Source organism: Apteryx rowi, unplaced genomic scaffold, assembly GCF_003343035.1.
Source record: "Apteryx rowi isolate R43461 unplaced genomic scaffold, aptRow1 scaffold_0, whole genome shotgun sequence".
Taxonomy (NCBI): domain Eukaryota; kingdom Metazoa; phylum Chordata; class Aves; order Apterygiformes; family Apterygidae; genus Apteryx; species Apteryx rowi.
In genome coordinates this window covers 9,897,070-9,912,970 of record NW_020447195.1, presented here as the reverse complement: position 1 = coordinate 9,912,970, position 15,901 = coordinate 9,897,070, and the positions used below count along the sequence as shown (strand labels likewise).

Genomic DNA, 15,901 nt, shown 5'->3' with positions numbered 1-15,901 from the left:
GACCTGYAGATCAATATTAGTTAACTTTTAGATTGAATCTTTCTAGGAAATATAGGACTTTCATATTTAAGTTTTCACTTAAGTTTTATGACTGGAAAAAGACGAACTCTTCTGAAAATATAAAAAGGTCAGATCATGTTTTTGGAGGGAGGAAAGACTGGCTATAAAGAAGGGAAAGGACTGAAGTGTTTCCAAGTAAGGTTAAAAGCTGCAGGTGAAGGCTTTTATTAGTATTTTCTTATTGGCTGTAGGATTTTGGAAGGCAGTTGTGAAAGAAAAGCTTCCTGGCTCCTGATCGGCCCCGATCAGTGATTTAAGGAATCATAACCTCATCGTTTGATGTCATTCTGTCCCGCCAGCCCTGGCATCCCACGAGGGGCTTCTGTTTAAGTCCTCATTATTTTTTCTCTCTTAATAATCATTCCCATCTCACTCATTATGGTGGACACATTTCTACAGCGCTTTCTCAAAAAGCAAAAAGCAAATAAAATGATAAAAATGATAATTAAAAAAAAAAAAAAAGTACCAACGGCCAAGCTACATCTCACTGCTGCTTCGAAGCGCTCTTGGTTTCTAATGGCTGGTGGGGAAGGACTGCGTGGTTTCCAGAATGACTCCTCCTGCTGTCTCCTTTTTGTCTTTGTTGCACCGTGTTTCTCTGAACAGTCAGAAGGTCAGTTTGAAAGATCGTGTGTTCTCCAGTCCCCGCGGTGCTGGCACCAAAGGGAAAGGCTCTCCACAGGCTCAGGGCATCCGGAGATCCCCCAGCGCTGACCAGAGCATCGAGGACAGCCCCAGCAAAGTGCCCAAAAGCTGGAGCTTCGGGGACCGCAGCCGAACCCGCCAACCCTTCCGCATCAAGGGTGCCGCGTCGCGGCAAAATTCGGAAGGTGAGACCTTGGGGTGGCCGCTCGGCGCCGTGCGGGACCCCGKGTCCCCAGCCGGTCCCCAGCCACCCGCTCCCGTCCCACCTAGAGCTGTGAGCGGCAGCACTGACATAGGACTTTCCCCTTGCAGCCCTTTAGCTTTGAGGATGGTGGGGGTATAAACGAGAGGAAAAATCACTGCTAACACCTATGGTAATATTTTAAGTGTGTAGGGATGGGGGAGAGGAAAGGTCAGGCGTCTGAAGCATTTTGAGACAGATAGGGCAGCTGGTGGCTTTGCAGGACGTCGCCTTAGCCTGGCTCAGGGAAAGGTGTCGGGGGGATGCTCAGCAAACGCGCCCCGGTGCCGTCCCCGCGCTTGCTGTTTGCCAGCCGACGCGCTCTTCCTTCCCACGCGAGTCATGACGGCCGGGCTCTTATTCCTCCCCCTTTCCAACCCAGAAGCAAGCCTCCCCGGAGAGGACATTCCAGATGAGAACAAAAGCTGCAACTGTGAGTTTGTGACGGAAGATTTAACGCCGGGACTGAAAGTCAGCATCAGGGCAGTGTGGTAAGAGCGGGAGAGGAGGGCGGTGGTCAGGAAAAATAAAAAATAGGGGGGGAAAAAAAGGAAACTTCAAGTGGTGGAAAATGCTGCCATCTCCGTGTTGCTGGCTGTCTTTCCCCTGGGTGGGCTGCCCTCCTTCACAGAAAATTCTGCGAGAAAGAGTAATTTTTGCTGAGGGAAGGAATAAGTGGAGAAACAGGAAAATCCCCTGCAGCGATACATCCCGATCAGCGTTCTCGCTGGCTCTGAGGTTTAGTGCTGACGTTTCCAGAAGTGGGGCGGCAAGGCGGCTCGCGCAGCTGGTGGTGCAAGGGGTGTCTGCAGCCTCCCCGCGCAGCCAGACCCGCTCCGCGAGACCCTCGCGGATCCCCCCGCTTCCTCCTCCTATTGCCGCATCCTCTCCAAACCCGCAGTGCTGGGATTTGTTCCATTTTCCATCCAAAGGAGCTCCCCGCGGCGTTTTTATCTGTTGCGAAGCAGCTCAGGCTCCAGTCCAGAGACTAGATTTGCCTTTTCCTCCCTGTCTCCCTGCAGCATTATGAGATTTCTCGTCTCCAAACGCAAGTTTAAGGAGAGCCTTCGGCCCTATGACGTGATGGACGTCATTGAACAGTATTCAGCTGGGCACCTGGACATGCTCTCCCGGATTAAAAACCTTCAGTCCAGGCAAGAGACTCCTCTGTTTGCTTCGCTTTTTCACTGCTTTTGCTAATCGTGGATGTATTGCCATGACAGACACACTTTCCTTTGCAGCTCCAACTTATTTTTTTCTTCCTAAGAGAAATCCTGGAGGAGAACATTGGTGCTTGTGGCTGGGACCTGCAGAGATGGCGGTGGCAGGGAGCACACATAGAGCAAGCAGTGGTGCTGTGCCAGTAAAACTGCTTTACTGCCTGCTCCAGGACTGCCCTGGGAGCTCGAGGAAGATTTCTCCCTCTTCCCCGCGGTGTCGGTACCCACACAAAGCACGGCATTCACAGCGCATCCTCCCACAGGGTTTCCTTTAGCAGCGTCTGTCGTTATAGCATCTCACGTAGGTAGGACAGGGCGCGGGCTGGTGCGTATCTGCGCTGCCACGCACTGCTCCCTGCAGGATAGCAAGGATTCGGTGCCACGGTCCGAAGGGGAATATGGCTTATTTGCTACCTTTCTGGGAGCGATGCAAAATAAGTCTGATATCCCGGCGTGCTGGTTTTGAGGCTCCTCCTAGAGCAGAGGTGGCAGTGAGGACGCAGGGATTTCCTGCAGGGGTTAGGTCCTCTGAGCTGTTTTGGGAGGAATCCATCCGGAGCATGGCCTGACGAGCACAGAGGCAGAAGGGAATTTCACATCTGGGCCCACCGAGGTAGCTGTGGTTTAACAGAGCTGGATTTCAGCTTGTGCGCTGAAATGTTAAAGGCAGGTGAGTTAGTTTTAATAGGGGAAGATATGTGAAAAAGGGACTCAGGGCTGGGCAACTGAGAGAGAGCTGAGAAGGGCCTTTTAAATTTTGTTTTCCATGGTGATCACCAATCACCAAATTATTTCTCCCTAGAAAGAACAGGCGAATATGATCCCTTGAACAGAGGATCCGAGCTAATTATTTTAATCTGACAGCTTCTCCCTCAGTCCTCCGTATCTCTCATTGAGAACCAGACCCCAAATCCCTGCCAACCCCATGGCTGTGTCCATTGGGCAGATCAGTGGTGGGAAAACAAGCAGAGCCAGCGCTCGCCTTTAGATGCACTGACCATCCCAGCCAAATGGGCACTAGGAGATGTCCTAGCTGGCCATCGGGTACTAAAACGGGAAAGGGGCAACCTCCAGACGACGGGATATGCACGTGGGACGGCCGCGGCATGATCGACCAGCCCTAGCGTGGACATGGAGTGCGTCCATCAGCCTTGGCTTGACCCTGGCCTGGAAGGCAGCAGTGGGGCGCGGGGAGGTTGTCACAGCACAGCTCGGAGGAGGGTGGCATCTGTTTCTTCCTCTTTTTTTCAGCAATCAAAGCAATGTGTTCTCCCTGCCAGCTCAGCTCCACAGGGCTGGCTTTGACCTCCCTAAGCCAGGGCTTTGTTGGATGAAAGCTGTACTCAAGCAAATTTCTGGAGTGTTTACATGCACTTTCCTCTTTAATCATGAATGCCTCTGTCACTGTGGTCTGTGTGTAATGTGCTCTTTTCAGTGCTGTGCCTGTCTTGTGTCTCATCCTGACACCTTGCCATCCATGGATGTCTTCCACCCATTGAGTTACAAAATCCTGCAGCCTATCTCGTTGACTCCAACGGCTCTTGCTTTTCTGCACTAGCTGAGGATGTGTTATCTAGCACTGTAATTCAAAAGGGAATATATGCTCTATATCCAACTGTTTCAACGGGATACTGCTACATGTATGCAAATATATTCCAGAGGGTAAAGCATGTTTCCTATTACATGTCGGGGGGAGTCTCCTTGTAACGGGCAGCGACGTGTCTGTGCTCCTAAGCCTCCGAATCTTGCCTCGGGTTGAGGAAGATTCTGCCTTTTGCCGACAACCAGGCGATAGAGGAGCACGTTCTGTTTCGAGCGGAATATATTTTCAAATTCTCTCTCTTTCTCTCTCTGTCGTTCTGTTTTTCAGTTGTTTCTTTCTGCAACTTTCTGACCAACTTTTCTCTACACGTTGCTTCATTATGCATTTTGCTGGTGTCTTTTTTCTTATTTACTTTGCCAGGATAGATATGATTGTGGGTCCCCCGCCCCCTTCAACTCCCCGGCATAAGAAGTATCCAACCAAAGGACCCATGTATTCTTCTAAAGAATCTCCCCAATACTCGCCTAGGTTAGGATTCACCAAAATGCCGCTTTCTCTGGATTTTTCATTTGCTTAATGTCAAACCCCTTTCATGCCAGTTATATGACGGCATTGATCGCTTAGCAATGCAGCTTGCTAAATCGTGACTCAGAAGGGCTTGCTACACTGGATACGTTCTGATTTACTTTCAGTAATGGGCTCTCACACTAGGCAAGCCGAAGGAAAAAAAAGAGACATTTGTACAGTCATCAATAACCATCAGTTTCTTCAGTAGCATTTTTTCAGTCTTCTTCTAGGTGTTTGACAGCAAAATCCTATCTTTTTATAATCTCATATTTTATCAGATTGTCCTCAACTGTAGAAAGATGGAATATTTCCCCACAAAGCCAATATAAACTAAACCGTCTACTTTCCAAAAGATGAAACACTTCACACCATATGCAAGCAAGGCAGCCGGTGTTTGCAGCTCTTTGTGCTTTGAAATGAATTTCAGTGGGCAAAGTAAGAATGAAGTGTTTCATACCTGATAAATGTAGTGGTCTCTTTTTCTTGCTGATGCAACTCTACTGACCACAGAGAAAAGATTGTGTTAAAAACATTGCAACCGTGTATTTAATGTTCAAAAGAAGATCCTGATTTTGCATGCAAAAAGAAAAGCAGGAGTCAAACCCATCCCTCAATCAGTAAGCGAGATTTTTCCTCATTGCCTTTATTAAGTCCTCACCCTAGATAAAACTGTGCCCCTGACTTGACTCTGAGAGGAGCATGTTCTCCCCTAAGTGCCCATTTGGGGGCATTTCCTGGTGAGGCTGGTCAGTGGGGCCATGGCAGGCAACTTGGGGCTCTGAATTTCAAAAAAAGGGATAAGTACACTTTGAGCTACATTTTCACCTTGTCTCAAACCCCCCAGAGCTCAGAGGCAGGTGCAAATATTTGACAGAAAGTCATCTTCCGTGCACAAATAATAGGTGGTTTTTAAATGCAGCAATCTTAGCCTCAAATATTTTTTCTAAATATACTTGTCCTCACTAAGAGCTAATACATGACAAACCTCTTGATTTTCATTTAAGCAGCTCTGAGTAATCTTCACTGAAGGAACGTGCATAAAAAGAATATTGAAAGCTTACTTTTTGCCACTCAGCTGGCTCAAAGATTAAAAAATATATATATATAGTGAATTTTCCAGAAGCACCAAGCTTTATGCTTGGAAAAAAATGCTTTGAGAAATTGAGGAGAATGCCTTTCTCCTCTGTCCGAATGATGAGACTCAAAACTAGTCTTTAAAAATGAAATAAATTTCTTATTTGTAGCAACATTTTGATATTACAATAAAAATATGTATTCAGATGGATTTTGTTACATCAACCTATAAGGTTAGGTGTGCAGCAAGCCTTCATTAGAGGTGCGATTTCCGTGTGAAACCTCGCAGCTCACACACAGAAATGGTGGTTGATGGATGCTAGGAGGGACACCCATAGCCTCAAACAGGAGTATTCATTCTACTTGCTCCAGTTCTCTTATAATTTCAGATTAGTGTTAATGCCTTTTTTTTCTTCTGTTTTTGCAATTTCTAATACTTAGAGCCAGTTTAAAGATCTGTTCGTACATGCTGACTAGGCTCCTAGGACATCAGGGAGTTTCCTCCTAATTGCTCTCTTTTTTAATGAATTTTCTGATATCTTCTTTACTGAGCTGCAGCTGAGAGGCTGCGAAAATGAGCAGAGTACAGAAGGCTGCAGCAAAGGCCTCGGCGCGCTGCAGATGGACGGGCCCTTTGCATGCCACGTGGTACCTGGGCATTGCACCGACCTCTCCCTTTTTGATTGCATTCCCCTGGTTTAGCCAAATGCCGCCCAAATCAGGACAAAACATCCAGTGAGGGAAGAAAAACAAAACTGAGTGATGTCCCGTGAGCTATCTCAGCCCTGTAGGCTGCACCAAGGGCCCAGCTCAACCGAAAGGTCTATGTGGATAACTCGCGGCGAAGGCAGCTGGATGCTAACATCTATCCATGGCTGTAATTTGGCCAGAGGTGTTTGCTCCATGCTGTACACACAGAGAAGCTGGAATAAATTCTCCTGTCCAGCTCATTTAACACAGACCCGTTTTGAAACAGATGCAACTTCAGCTGTAATATTTAGACATCAGATATTGGTCAAAACATGTCTAGAGCAAACTTTATTGCAAAATAAGAAGGTAAGTAGCCAGTCATGTGATCTGGATGAAGGGGGTTTGGCTTCAATGCTTGGATTGTGTAAAAAAAAAATTATAAAAGAAAAAGAAAACAGAAAAGAATTGAATATATATTTCCAAATACTTCATTTTTATCTCATTTGAGCCGTTTGACCTTTTGATGTCTGCTTCTGGCCCAAGGGTGACATACTACACCTCTTTGCATGTACTGTTAGCATGAAGCATAATGAAGCATGAGAAAACCTGCACTGTGGCTGATGCAAGATTTATTTTTATTTTTTGTATCATTAGAAAGAAGGAAAGATATCAAAGTCCACATCAAAGAACAACGCCCTTCTCTCTCCCTCCCAAACTAAGGGCACAGCAGAGCCTGTCAAAGGCAGCAGATGGTACAGTTCGTCATGCATCATTAGAAATCTTTGAATCCTCTTCTGCCACAATGGGAAAAGTAGGGGGCTGATTCTTCCAAAGCCTCTGCTGAATTCTTCCCTCCACATGTGTGTATTTGACATAGCCAAGATAAAAGTTGGGAAGGCACAAGGCTCCCCGCAGGATATAGTGGTCCCTTGTCGCACGGTAGGAACATACACTTTCCACCACTGCTTGCAAAGGTTGACTCTGTTCTATCTTCATCTTTTGAATTTTGCTGCCCAATTTAGACAAAACCCTGAGCTCTTTTCTAGTGGCTAAAAGGATCTCCTGCTCTTTGCTGATGGCTATATCCTCATGGTGCCTAGGTAGGCACAGATGGTTTGGGATAGCACAGGGAAATTCCTCTCATCTCCTCTTTTATCAGACACGGCACAAATGAAATCTCTGTACTTTGCTGAAGGTAGGAACACTCTCCCCTGGTTTCTAGCTTCTGCTGTGGGAAGCAAAGAGGAAGGAGACTTCGAGCCTGGTTTCTCCTCCTGCCCCACTCATGAAGTAGGCCAGAAACCAAAAGAAGTGCTCGGTTGACCTTTTTTTGCCCCTCTCTACACTGAGGTCAGTGTCCTGCGGCTTCCCACCACACTGTGCTCGGCGCGGACCGTGTCTCTGAGGTGAGATCAGGCTCTCTGGTTTCTTAGCTGCAGGAGATGACCACTTTAGCAGTCAGGATGGGCTTAAAGCATAGACATGAAGCGAGTGGTCCTGTCAAGCAGGATTGCTCCTGCGAGACTGAAAGGCTCTGGTATCAGTGGCGCAGGGGCGAGGGCTTCTGGATGCTTTAAGGATGAGTTCTGTGAAGGTCTTCAGCCCAGTTATATCACAGTAGGTCTGCAGGCAAGTCATGATCAGCCTGAAGGTGATGGAAGAAGTCAGCACTTTTATGTAAGATACCAGTGATCACTCAATCTGTGAAGTGCCACCAGATCTACTGTGCTTCACATGGGTCATGTGAGGCCCACTTGCCGCATAGCTCTTCTCTTAAGGACACAGAAGGGAGTCGAAGTTCTTCCTCAACTTCTGCAAGATTAGAAATAGGGTTGCAAAAGAGTATCTCTACTATTACGATACACCAGAGCATGGCTATATTCAGGTTTACTCTCTCTGTTACAGTCTGTCCTGCCTCTCTTCTCTGCTCAGCAACTGATGAASGACATTTCATTCTCATTAGTGGACACGTTTCAGTGTTAGCACTGTGCTAGATGTGACACGAGGCCAAAGAACCCTTTGTTTTTTCTCAGCCTTCCCAAATATCCAGTTGTGATAAGACTTTGGGCCTCTTTAAATGCATGCTCTTTGTTTTACTAGTCTACTTGCTTGTGCATACAGGAGAGGAGTTCGTACAGTGGCTCAGCTACGCCTTGACTTGTGATTCCAAACCCAGGTAGCCCGAGGTATCCGATTTAATACCTCTTTGCTTACATAGTAACAATATTGTTGTAGGATTTCTTGTGATATATGTCATGTCAGTAATTGCATCCCTTGTGGGGAGTTCCTGTACATGTGAATAATATGCTTCTCCCATTACAAGAGAGAAATAAGGCATGCATATTCCTCACACTTGTACTTGGTGCTTCTTGTACTCCTGTGCTTATATTGCTAAGCAAAGGATCAAACATGACTTTTTGAATAGAACACTATTCTGTCACATCCCTGCCCAAATGAAGGATCTTCTGGGACCAAAGATAAACTCCAAAATAATCGTTGGCTTGTATTTTCTGTCTTTGGTGTGCTATGTTCRTCCACTCCATCTCTTTGAGCCAGAGCTTCTGGTGGTGTAAACTGCTGTCACCCTAATATAAGCCAAGGGAGCCACACTGGTCTATACCCACTGATCTCTGTCCTTTTATGTCAGCAGCAAACATGTATACTAAGGCCCTGTTAAATGTAAAGAAACTAGATGGCTGTTCTGTTGTAAATGGCCTCACGTCTCATTCCTTTCCTTGGTTTTTRTTTGTTCATTTTCCCTCGTCTGTCTGTGTTCAGCTCCTTCCTTTTCCTCCTTCTGGTGCATGGACCCATGGCCCACACGGCAGAACTGCATAAGAAGCATTTTGAGTTTTCCGCTCAAGATACCTCAACTTGGTTTCAGTCAGATTAATTAACCCTTTCTTCCCCTGCCGCCCTTACATTTGGTGCATTATGCAAGAGTAAAGTTTGCCTGGCTTAGAATTAGCTTACATATTGGGCTACCATTAAGAACATGTTCCAAGACTGAGTTGCTCTCCTGGCTTTTGAAGGATCAAGAAGCTCCAATATTTACTCTCCTGAAAATCTAGATTTGATGCCTCAAATAAATGATGCCTCCAGTCCGGCTCTGCCTTCCTTCCTCCTCTGTAGATGGAGCTATATATCAACCCAGGTGTTCCTAGACAGGGAACAAGGAATGCAAATGTAATGTGTAACTAAGTTAGTGCCAAACAATGTGCCCAACAGCTTTAGCTACTCGTTTGACAGGTGTGTCTTCTTCTGTTACTGGCTTGAGTCCTGCTAATAGATGAATTCTCATGATACAGCTGCAAGCTGGTAAAAAAAGACAATTTGGTAATGTTTGGTACTTAATAACCAAATTCAACTCTGATGTAATTCCACTACAATGGTTAGCGTTACACCTGTTTGTTTGGGTCTTAGGGCAAGAGTCTCCTTTACTTGAACGTGAGAATTACACATTTACATTTGCATTGAGGAGAGGAAACTGCTGCAGAGATTGGAAAAAACTCATTGACATATGCTGGGCAGAAAACTTGGTCTTCCCCCAAAATAATAATTCCTCATAACAAATAAAAAGTTAGTTGATTTGGAAGAAAGCCAGTTAAAGAAATTCTTTGCAGTGGGTAAATTTACTGTGCATAATGTGCCAGATTTTATCTGTATAAACAGAAACAGATCATTTAAAACTCTGCTAATACYGCTCTGAATTTTGCATCTAAATTAACACTTCCTTGCCACTCCGTGTCTGTGAGTAATTTGGAGTGTTAGTTGGGAGAGAGGCTGTCGCTTTGCCCCACAGAGGGGCAGCGAGCAGAGCCCTCCTTGCCTGCTGTCTCCAACTGACTCCAAGTCCTTTTCCGGGGGTGGGGGGATTTTCTGATCCYGCTAGAGTTGACCAGATCGTTGGGAGAGGATCCGCAATGACGGACAAGGATCGGACCAAAGGGCCAGCAGAGGGGGAGCTGCCCGAAGACCCGAGCATGATGGGCAGGCTTGGAAAAGTTGAAAAACAGGTACGTTGGGGCTGSAAGGGATTCTTRTCAGAGASYGTTGCATGTACTGTCTTGTTTTGCTGGGTTTTGGGTTTTTTTYCCCCCAATGGGATATTGCCATTTAGAAAAAAAGTAAGAGCTAAGAATATCTTGAAAAAGAAACAAGGAGGAAATTATGGAGGGGCACTAAATATCGTAGAAAGCTTGATACTACTCGCAAAACAGATTTAGGCACTTTGGAATCTGTCTCTTACAGACTTCTTTGTTTTGTGAGCCTACCAAGTGCCTAATTATTTTTGAAAAACAGAGCTTTGGTTCCTTTTCCACATGGGTGCTTTTGGACACCGTACGCTTAAACAAGATGTGTTTCACATGTCTGTGAGCCTGACTGCTGCAGCAGGTGAAATTCCTCCCAGAATACAAGGCCGAGAAATCCCCATGACCATCTGAGCCCAGGAAAGCACCAAGGACCGTGAGGAGCTGAAAAGCACCAGAAGGATGTGATTGTCCTCTAGCTTTCCTGGAATTCGATGCATGTCACAGATATCACAGGAGCCTAAAGAAAACACTACAAACAGGTGGAGAATTAAAGGCGGTTTCAGAGTAGGACAATTAAATATTTACTGAAATTCCAGTTTGGTGTAGGTCAGTGTGGGCYGAGGTCATCCAGACCCGTGTTTATACCTAGATGGGGCTGGAAGTTGTTTATACACAGGATGTCAACTTGCTTCAACCAGAAGCGTGTAACACTGCAACTGTGGTGTTTTGCAGGTTCAGTCGATGGAGAAGAAGCTGGATTTCCTGGTGAACATTTACATGCAGAGGATGGGTATCCCGCCAACAGAGACAGAAGCCTATTTTGGGTCCAAAGAACCGGACCCAGCACCTCCCTACCACAGCCCCGAAGACAGCAGGGAGCACATTGACAAGAACGGCTGCATCATCAAGATCATCAGGTCCACCAGCTCCATGGGTCAGAAGAACTTCTCTGCTCCACCAGCCCCGACCAACACATGCCCACCTTCAACATCGTGCCAGCAGCAGGCCTACCAGCGACAGAGTCACGGCTCCTCACCCGTCGGAGACCCCGGCTCGCTGGTTCGAATCCCACCTCCGCCTTCACACGAGCGCTCCTTGTCAGCGTACAGTGGTGGGAACAGGGCGAGCATAGAGTATCTGAGGAACGAAGACATTACAGCCAAACACCACGAGAGTGCCATGAGAGACAGCGACACATCGATCTCCATCCCCTCGGTAGACCACGAGGAACTGGAGCGCTCTTTCAGCGGCTTTAGCATTTCCCAGTCCAAAGAGAATTTGGACATCCTTAACAACGGTTGCTATGCAGCCGTGGCCAAAATCAGACCCTACATTGCGGAAGGGGAATCGGACACCGATTCTGACCTCTGCACGCCCTGCGGTCCTCCTCCCAGGTCAGCCACGGGCGAGGGACCCTTCAGTGACATGGGCTGGTCGGCCCCCAGACAGTGAAGCCTCCTAGCACCCGCCGAGCCAAGTCCGAGCGGTGGCCGGCTGCCCACCCAAGCTGTCCACGTGCTGAACTTCTCACGGGGATTGACAGCTAAGGTTTTCCTCCATCCAGGACATCCTTAGCTGGCGGATACTTTCTTGCAGCTTACTCTGGGGGGGGGAGGGAGCAGGTCCGAGCCTGCATTTGTGGAAGAGGCCACTGTGGTGAGCTAACCGGAGCCTTGAAGAGTCTGGATTTCTTTCATACTGTCTTTCTAAGATCACTAGGTGAAACCCCTTCATGGTGCAGGGTAGGCAATTTACATTTCTTCGTAACCTTTTAAGATGCAGGGCACGAATGAATCACTCGGCCAGGGCTTTTGGAGGTCACGGTAACTGGTGGCTGACAAATGTCACCGGCGCTTACACCTTTACACATTTTGGAGTTGCAGAACGAACACCTGGTTGTTTCTGGCTTAGATTTCAGGTTATGTGGTGGTTACTGGAGGACTGTTAGTCTACGATTCCTCATTGACCATCAGGAAGGTGGTATAATTCCGATATAATGCATGGAGATGTCGCGCAGGGCCCTGCAGGTGAGGGCTGGTGCTTAGAGGTTGCAATGGGGGCGAAGCCATTCGCATAGTCAGGCTGTGGCCAGCGGTGCCGTTGTGGAGCCACAGCTGCACGGTGCCGGAGGGAGAGGGCGATGCGTCGGATGTTGTGGTCCCCGCGCTGCTGCGGGCTCAGTGCTGAGCTCCGGCCATTTGAAGCCCTGCTGTCCAGAGCGGTGCCCTTTTCTTACACAGTTTGCATTGTGCCTGAACACGTTTGCACACGCTATGCCCCACGAAAATCTTCCCTTTCTTCTTCTGCCCTGCCAAAACTCTCACACCGATGTCCTCGGGACATCCTTCCGGTTTTGTTTTGATCCCTCAAGCTGAGTTAAGAGGTGCTTCTGCGTTTCTTCACGGTCTTTTAGAAGCCTCTTACCTGTGCTTGCCCGCAGGTTGTGCCAATCCAAGTCTGCCCAGCTGCATTGCTGTTGAAGTACTTTCTCTTGGCAAGATCATTGTGTCATTCCCGGGAACCTCAGCAGCRCGTTCAGCTGGGGGAAGGCAGGGGAAAAAATGATGCTCAAAGTTTCTTTTGGGACCAAAACAAAGTCACAAAGTGATCCTTTAACTATCAAAGACCTGTACAGGGTGTTTTTTTTTCTTGCAAGGGGATGGATTAAGAAAAAATCTGCCAGTGCGTTTTGGGATCCATCTCCCGGGCTGGGCCACCATGGCCAGGGTTGTGCCTGTGACTCTTCCCAGGCATCCACAGCCCAAATCCCGCGCGTGTTTTGTGCAGTGGAGTCGGGGCCGTGTCCATGATTTCAAACCCCGTCTCTCCACATTCTCCCCGTGTCATATCAAGAGCTTGTTAAGGATCGTTAGGTGACAACTCCATTTCGGTTTGGCCTTTGAGAGGCTGAATATTGACTTGCTTGGGGTGAAGGGAGAACCACGGCGTTTTTCTCTCCTCCAGTTTGCTTGGCGAGAGGCAGCAACCAGGGGAGACGCGGGACTCCTGTGACCCCTGGGGAAGACGTGTGTGTGGGAAAGGAGTCTGAGAGCTTGTAGACAGGAAATAAAAACATCCTTTTGCCCCAGTTAAGGACCAACACACAGATCTTCACATGGGACTGAGGAGTGGGGAAAGGATCTGCGTAATTTTTCCTGCCTTTTTTTTTCCATTCAGGAGGAGAAAACATTTTTCCTAGGGGGAACTTGGACTTCCAGTCCTGCTAGGTCCCTTCCAGTCCATTTTGCCCTTCTGCTTGTGCTCCCAAACTCCCTTTGGCTCCAGATTTCTCTCTGCAGAGTGAACCCAGTGATACACTTCCATAAAGAGAAAGCTTTCATTCTGGAGTGCAAAATGGTTGTAAATTGTGCAAATCTGCCCTTTGTGCGTTGCAAAATGAGATGCCTTTTGGTAGAGCAAGAAATGTCAGCAGGTCCCAAATCAGACTTGGTGACGTGTTTTCTAGTGACCCCAAGAACGGAAATGGCATTGGGTAAGGGAAAAATCCACATTGCTCCAGGCAGCTGCTCGCTGCTCACGTTGCCCAGGTCAGAGCGAACAAGCGTTTGCCTTTGCACATGCAAGTGCAAAGTGCCTTTTGGAAGGCCTGTTGGAAACTTGGCACAGAAAAGTATGATATAAAGGCAGTAACTCTAGCTGAGGGTSAGGATGATGTTGTGCAGTCCTGTTACAGCACAGGTGCATGGCAGGATTTTAATGTAGCCCCTGAGACTGGAGGCAAAGTCAACAGGACATCAAGGCACAATTCCRGCGTGGTGCAATTTTCATCATGTCCTGAATTTGAAACCCCATTAACTCTATTTTGAATGCCCATTTATGGTTCTTATTGCAAAGTCCCTTTCCTTGCATAGATGATCTTACACCCTTGAAAGCAGGTAATGCCACGCGTGTGCATGTGTCCTGAGGAGAAGCAGTCCCACTGTATCCTCTCCACATGCTGAAATCTGGCRGTCTTTTACCTCATTTAAAAAAAATAAAATCCAGATTCTCATTTCCCAATCCTTTAAGGATTGAGAAGGTAGAATTGTGTGTTCCCTCTTCAAGTCAATTAGTATGCTGGTATTTATAAAGTTCTCCTAATYTGTAACTTTAACAGGTATTGGATTTGTCCCACAATCAGTGCTAACAGAAAACAGGTTTTATATATGCGCGGCACAGRTTGTATCTAGTTTTTACAAATTTCACAGAGAATTTTTTTTGAAGATATAAGAAAGATTCCACCTTTATCCCCACCATCATTTCGTAGAAATTCTTACACACGCACCCCTCCATCCACAGCCATGCTATAAATCGTCACTTCTCATTCACGCAGGCAAAGAGGCTTGAGCTGGATTTTTGGGTTAACTTACACCGGAATTAACCCCAAATAATGCTTCTTATTTTAGTGAAACTGAATTATGCCTSCATAAATGAGAACAGAGCTTGCTCTAACTGAAGGATTTGTTGCTTAAAGCATAAATCTTTTTTTCCTCTGTTCCAAATTGTAATCCAATATTCCCTGCAAGGTCTTCACTTTCCACTTCTCACTTCTCCCATGCCCATAGGACATACTCCTGGTAGTACCTCTCCCAAAAAAGTCCTAACCACTAAATTTGAATAAAATACTAGATTTTGGTCTAATAAGGGAGTCCCAACATGGCAGATGTTTAACCAAAAAAAAATTGCCAGGCTGGACTTTGCTCCCCTTTCCTTCCATGTCCCCGTCCGTATTTTTTGGATAACACCAAAGGACAGAAGCAAGTTTTAGGTAATACCAAGTTTGGACACGAGCCGAGGAGAGCTGAAGAACAGGCGTGGGCCAAATTTACAGCAGGCCATTTTGAGCCACTCCYGGGGCATTTGGGCACCTGGAACCTGGGTTTTGGCACACATCCTCTACCCAGAGCCCAGGATCTGCGCTCCAGGAAAATTYGGAGATATTTTTCAGAATCTGGGTATGGGCCTGGCCGAAAATATTACAAATGGCCCCACCTCTGGGATGGGGCCATCCCTGAAATCTGGATCTGGAGCCACAGTCGGGTGTTGAGAGCTGCACGTCCGAGCGAGKATTCAAGTCTCCTGGTCCAGTCCCATCTCCGAACGGGAGCCGTGAACCAGGCTGTGACCAGCTCTGTGCAGGTGGAGGAGACTGGGCAACAGAGCGCTAGCAGCTAGTTGAATTTCCCAGCATTTGGGAAAGGACGYCAGTGTTACTCAAGTGCAGATTTTGTATGTGAATTTCCTTGTTGGCTCATTTTCTTATTAATAACTTTTAAAACAAAAATGTCAAGGAGCTCACCAAAAAATAACTCTTGTTCAGTGCAGACAGCCATTACATTTCTTTAGGCAAACAATGTGATAGATCAGGTTTTTTTAAAAATGCATTTTTTTTAATGCTGCTTAGTAGATCCAACTAAATTCAGCAGGGTTATTGCTATTTGCAGACAGTTTAGGTATATTTTTACTTTTTTAATTGATTTTTAAGATTTTAAATTATGTAAATTTTTAGAACAAGTTTGTATAATCTTCCTGAGAAGCCCGAGCATCTCCACAGATGAAGCGTTCACTTGCCTAGTAGGTACCCAAGAGAAAGGAAAAACATGTTTGCTAATATTTTTTCTCAAGAGGGAATTACTGCAAAACTCATTTCCCTTATATCCCTAGACCACTGTGGTCACGACAACGTTATTGCCAAAAACAAAACATAAGAACACTGAGGCCAAACTCAAGAAATACATGGCATGGAGCTATCTGAAGAGAAACTGAAGTTTCTGWGCTGCAGAGACCAGAAGGAAGGAATGGGGAGCTGGGCTCCAGCAGCCCAGTG

The 15,901-nt window shown here is 46.7% G+C and overlaps 1 protein-coding gene across 4 annotated transcripts in view; it reads left to right on the top strand.

Annotated features, from left to right (window-relative positions):
• KCNQ2 (potassium voltage-gated channel subfamily Q member 2) overlaps window positions 1-11,526 on the top strand; it is a 71,423-nt gene extending 59,897 nt beyond the window's left edge. For 3 of the 4 annotated variants that reach the window (XM_026090244.1, XM_026090162.1, XM_026090081.1), the window contains 5 exons: window positions 667-890; window positions 1,329-1,437; window positions 1,969-2,100; window positions 9,933-10,056; window positions 10,807-11,526. In XM_026090244.1, the coding sequence (XP_025946029.1) occupies window positions 667-890; window positions 1,329-1,437; window positions 1,969-2,100; window positions 9,933-10,056; window positions 10,807-11,526 (1,309 nt within the window). The remainder of the gene's footprint in view (window positions 1-666; window positions 891-1,328; window positions 1,438-1,968; window positions 2,101-9,932; window positions 10,057-10,806) is intronic. The other variant, XM_026090330.1, reaches the window with a different exon arrangement.
• The last annotated feature ends 4,375 nt before the right edge of the window (window positions 11,527-15,901 follow it).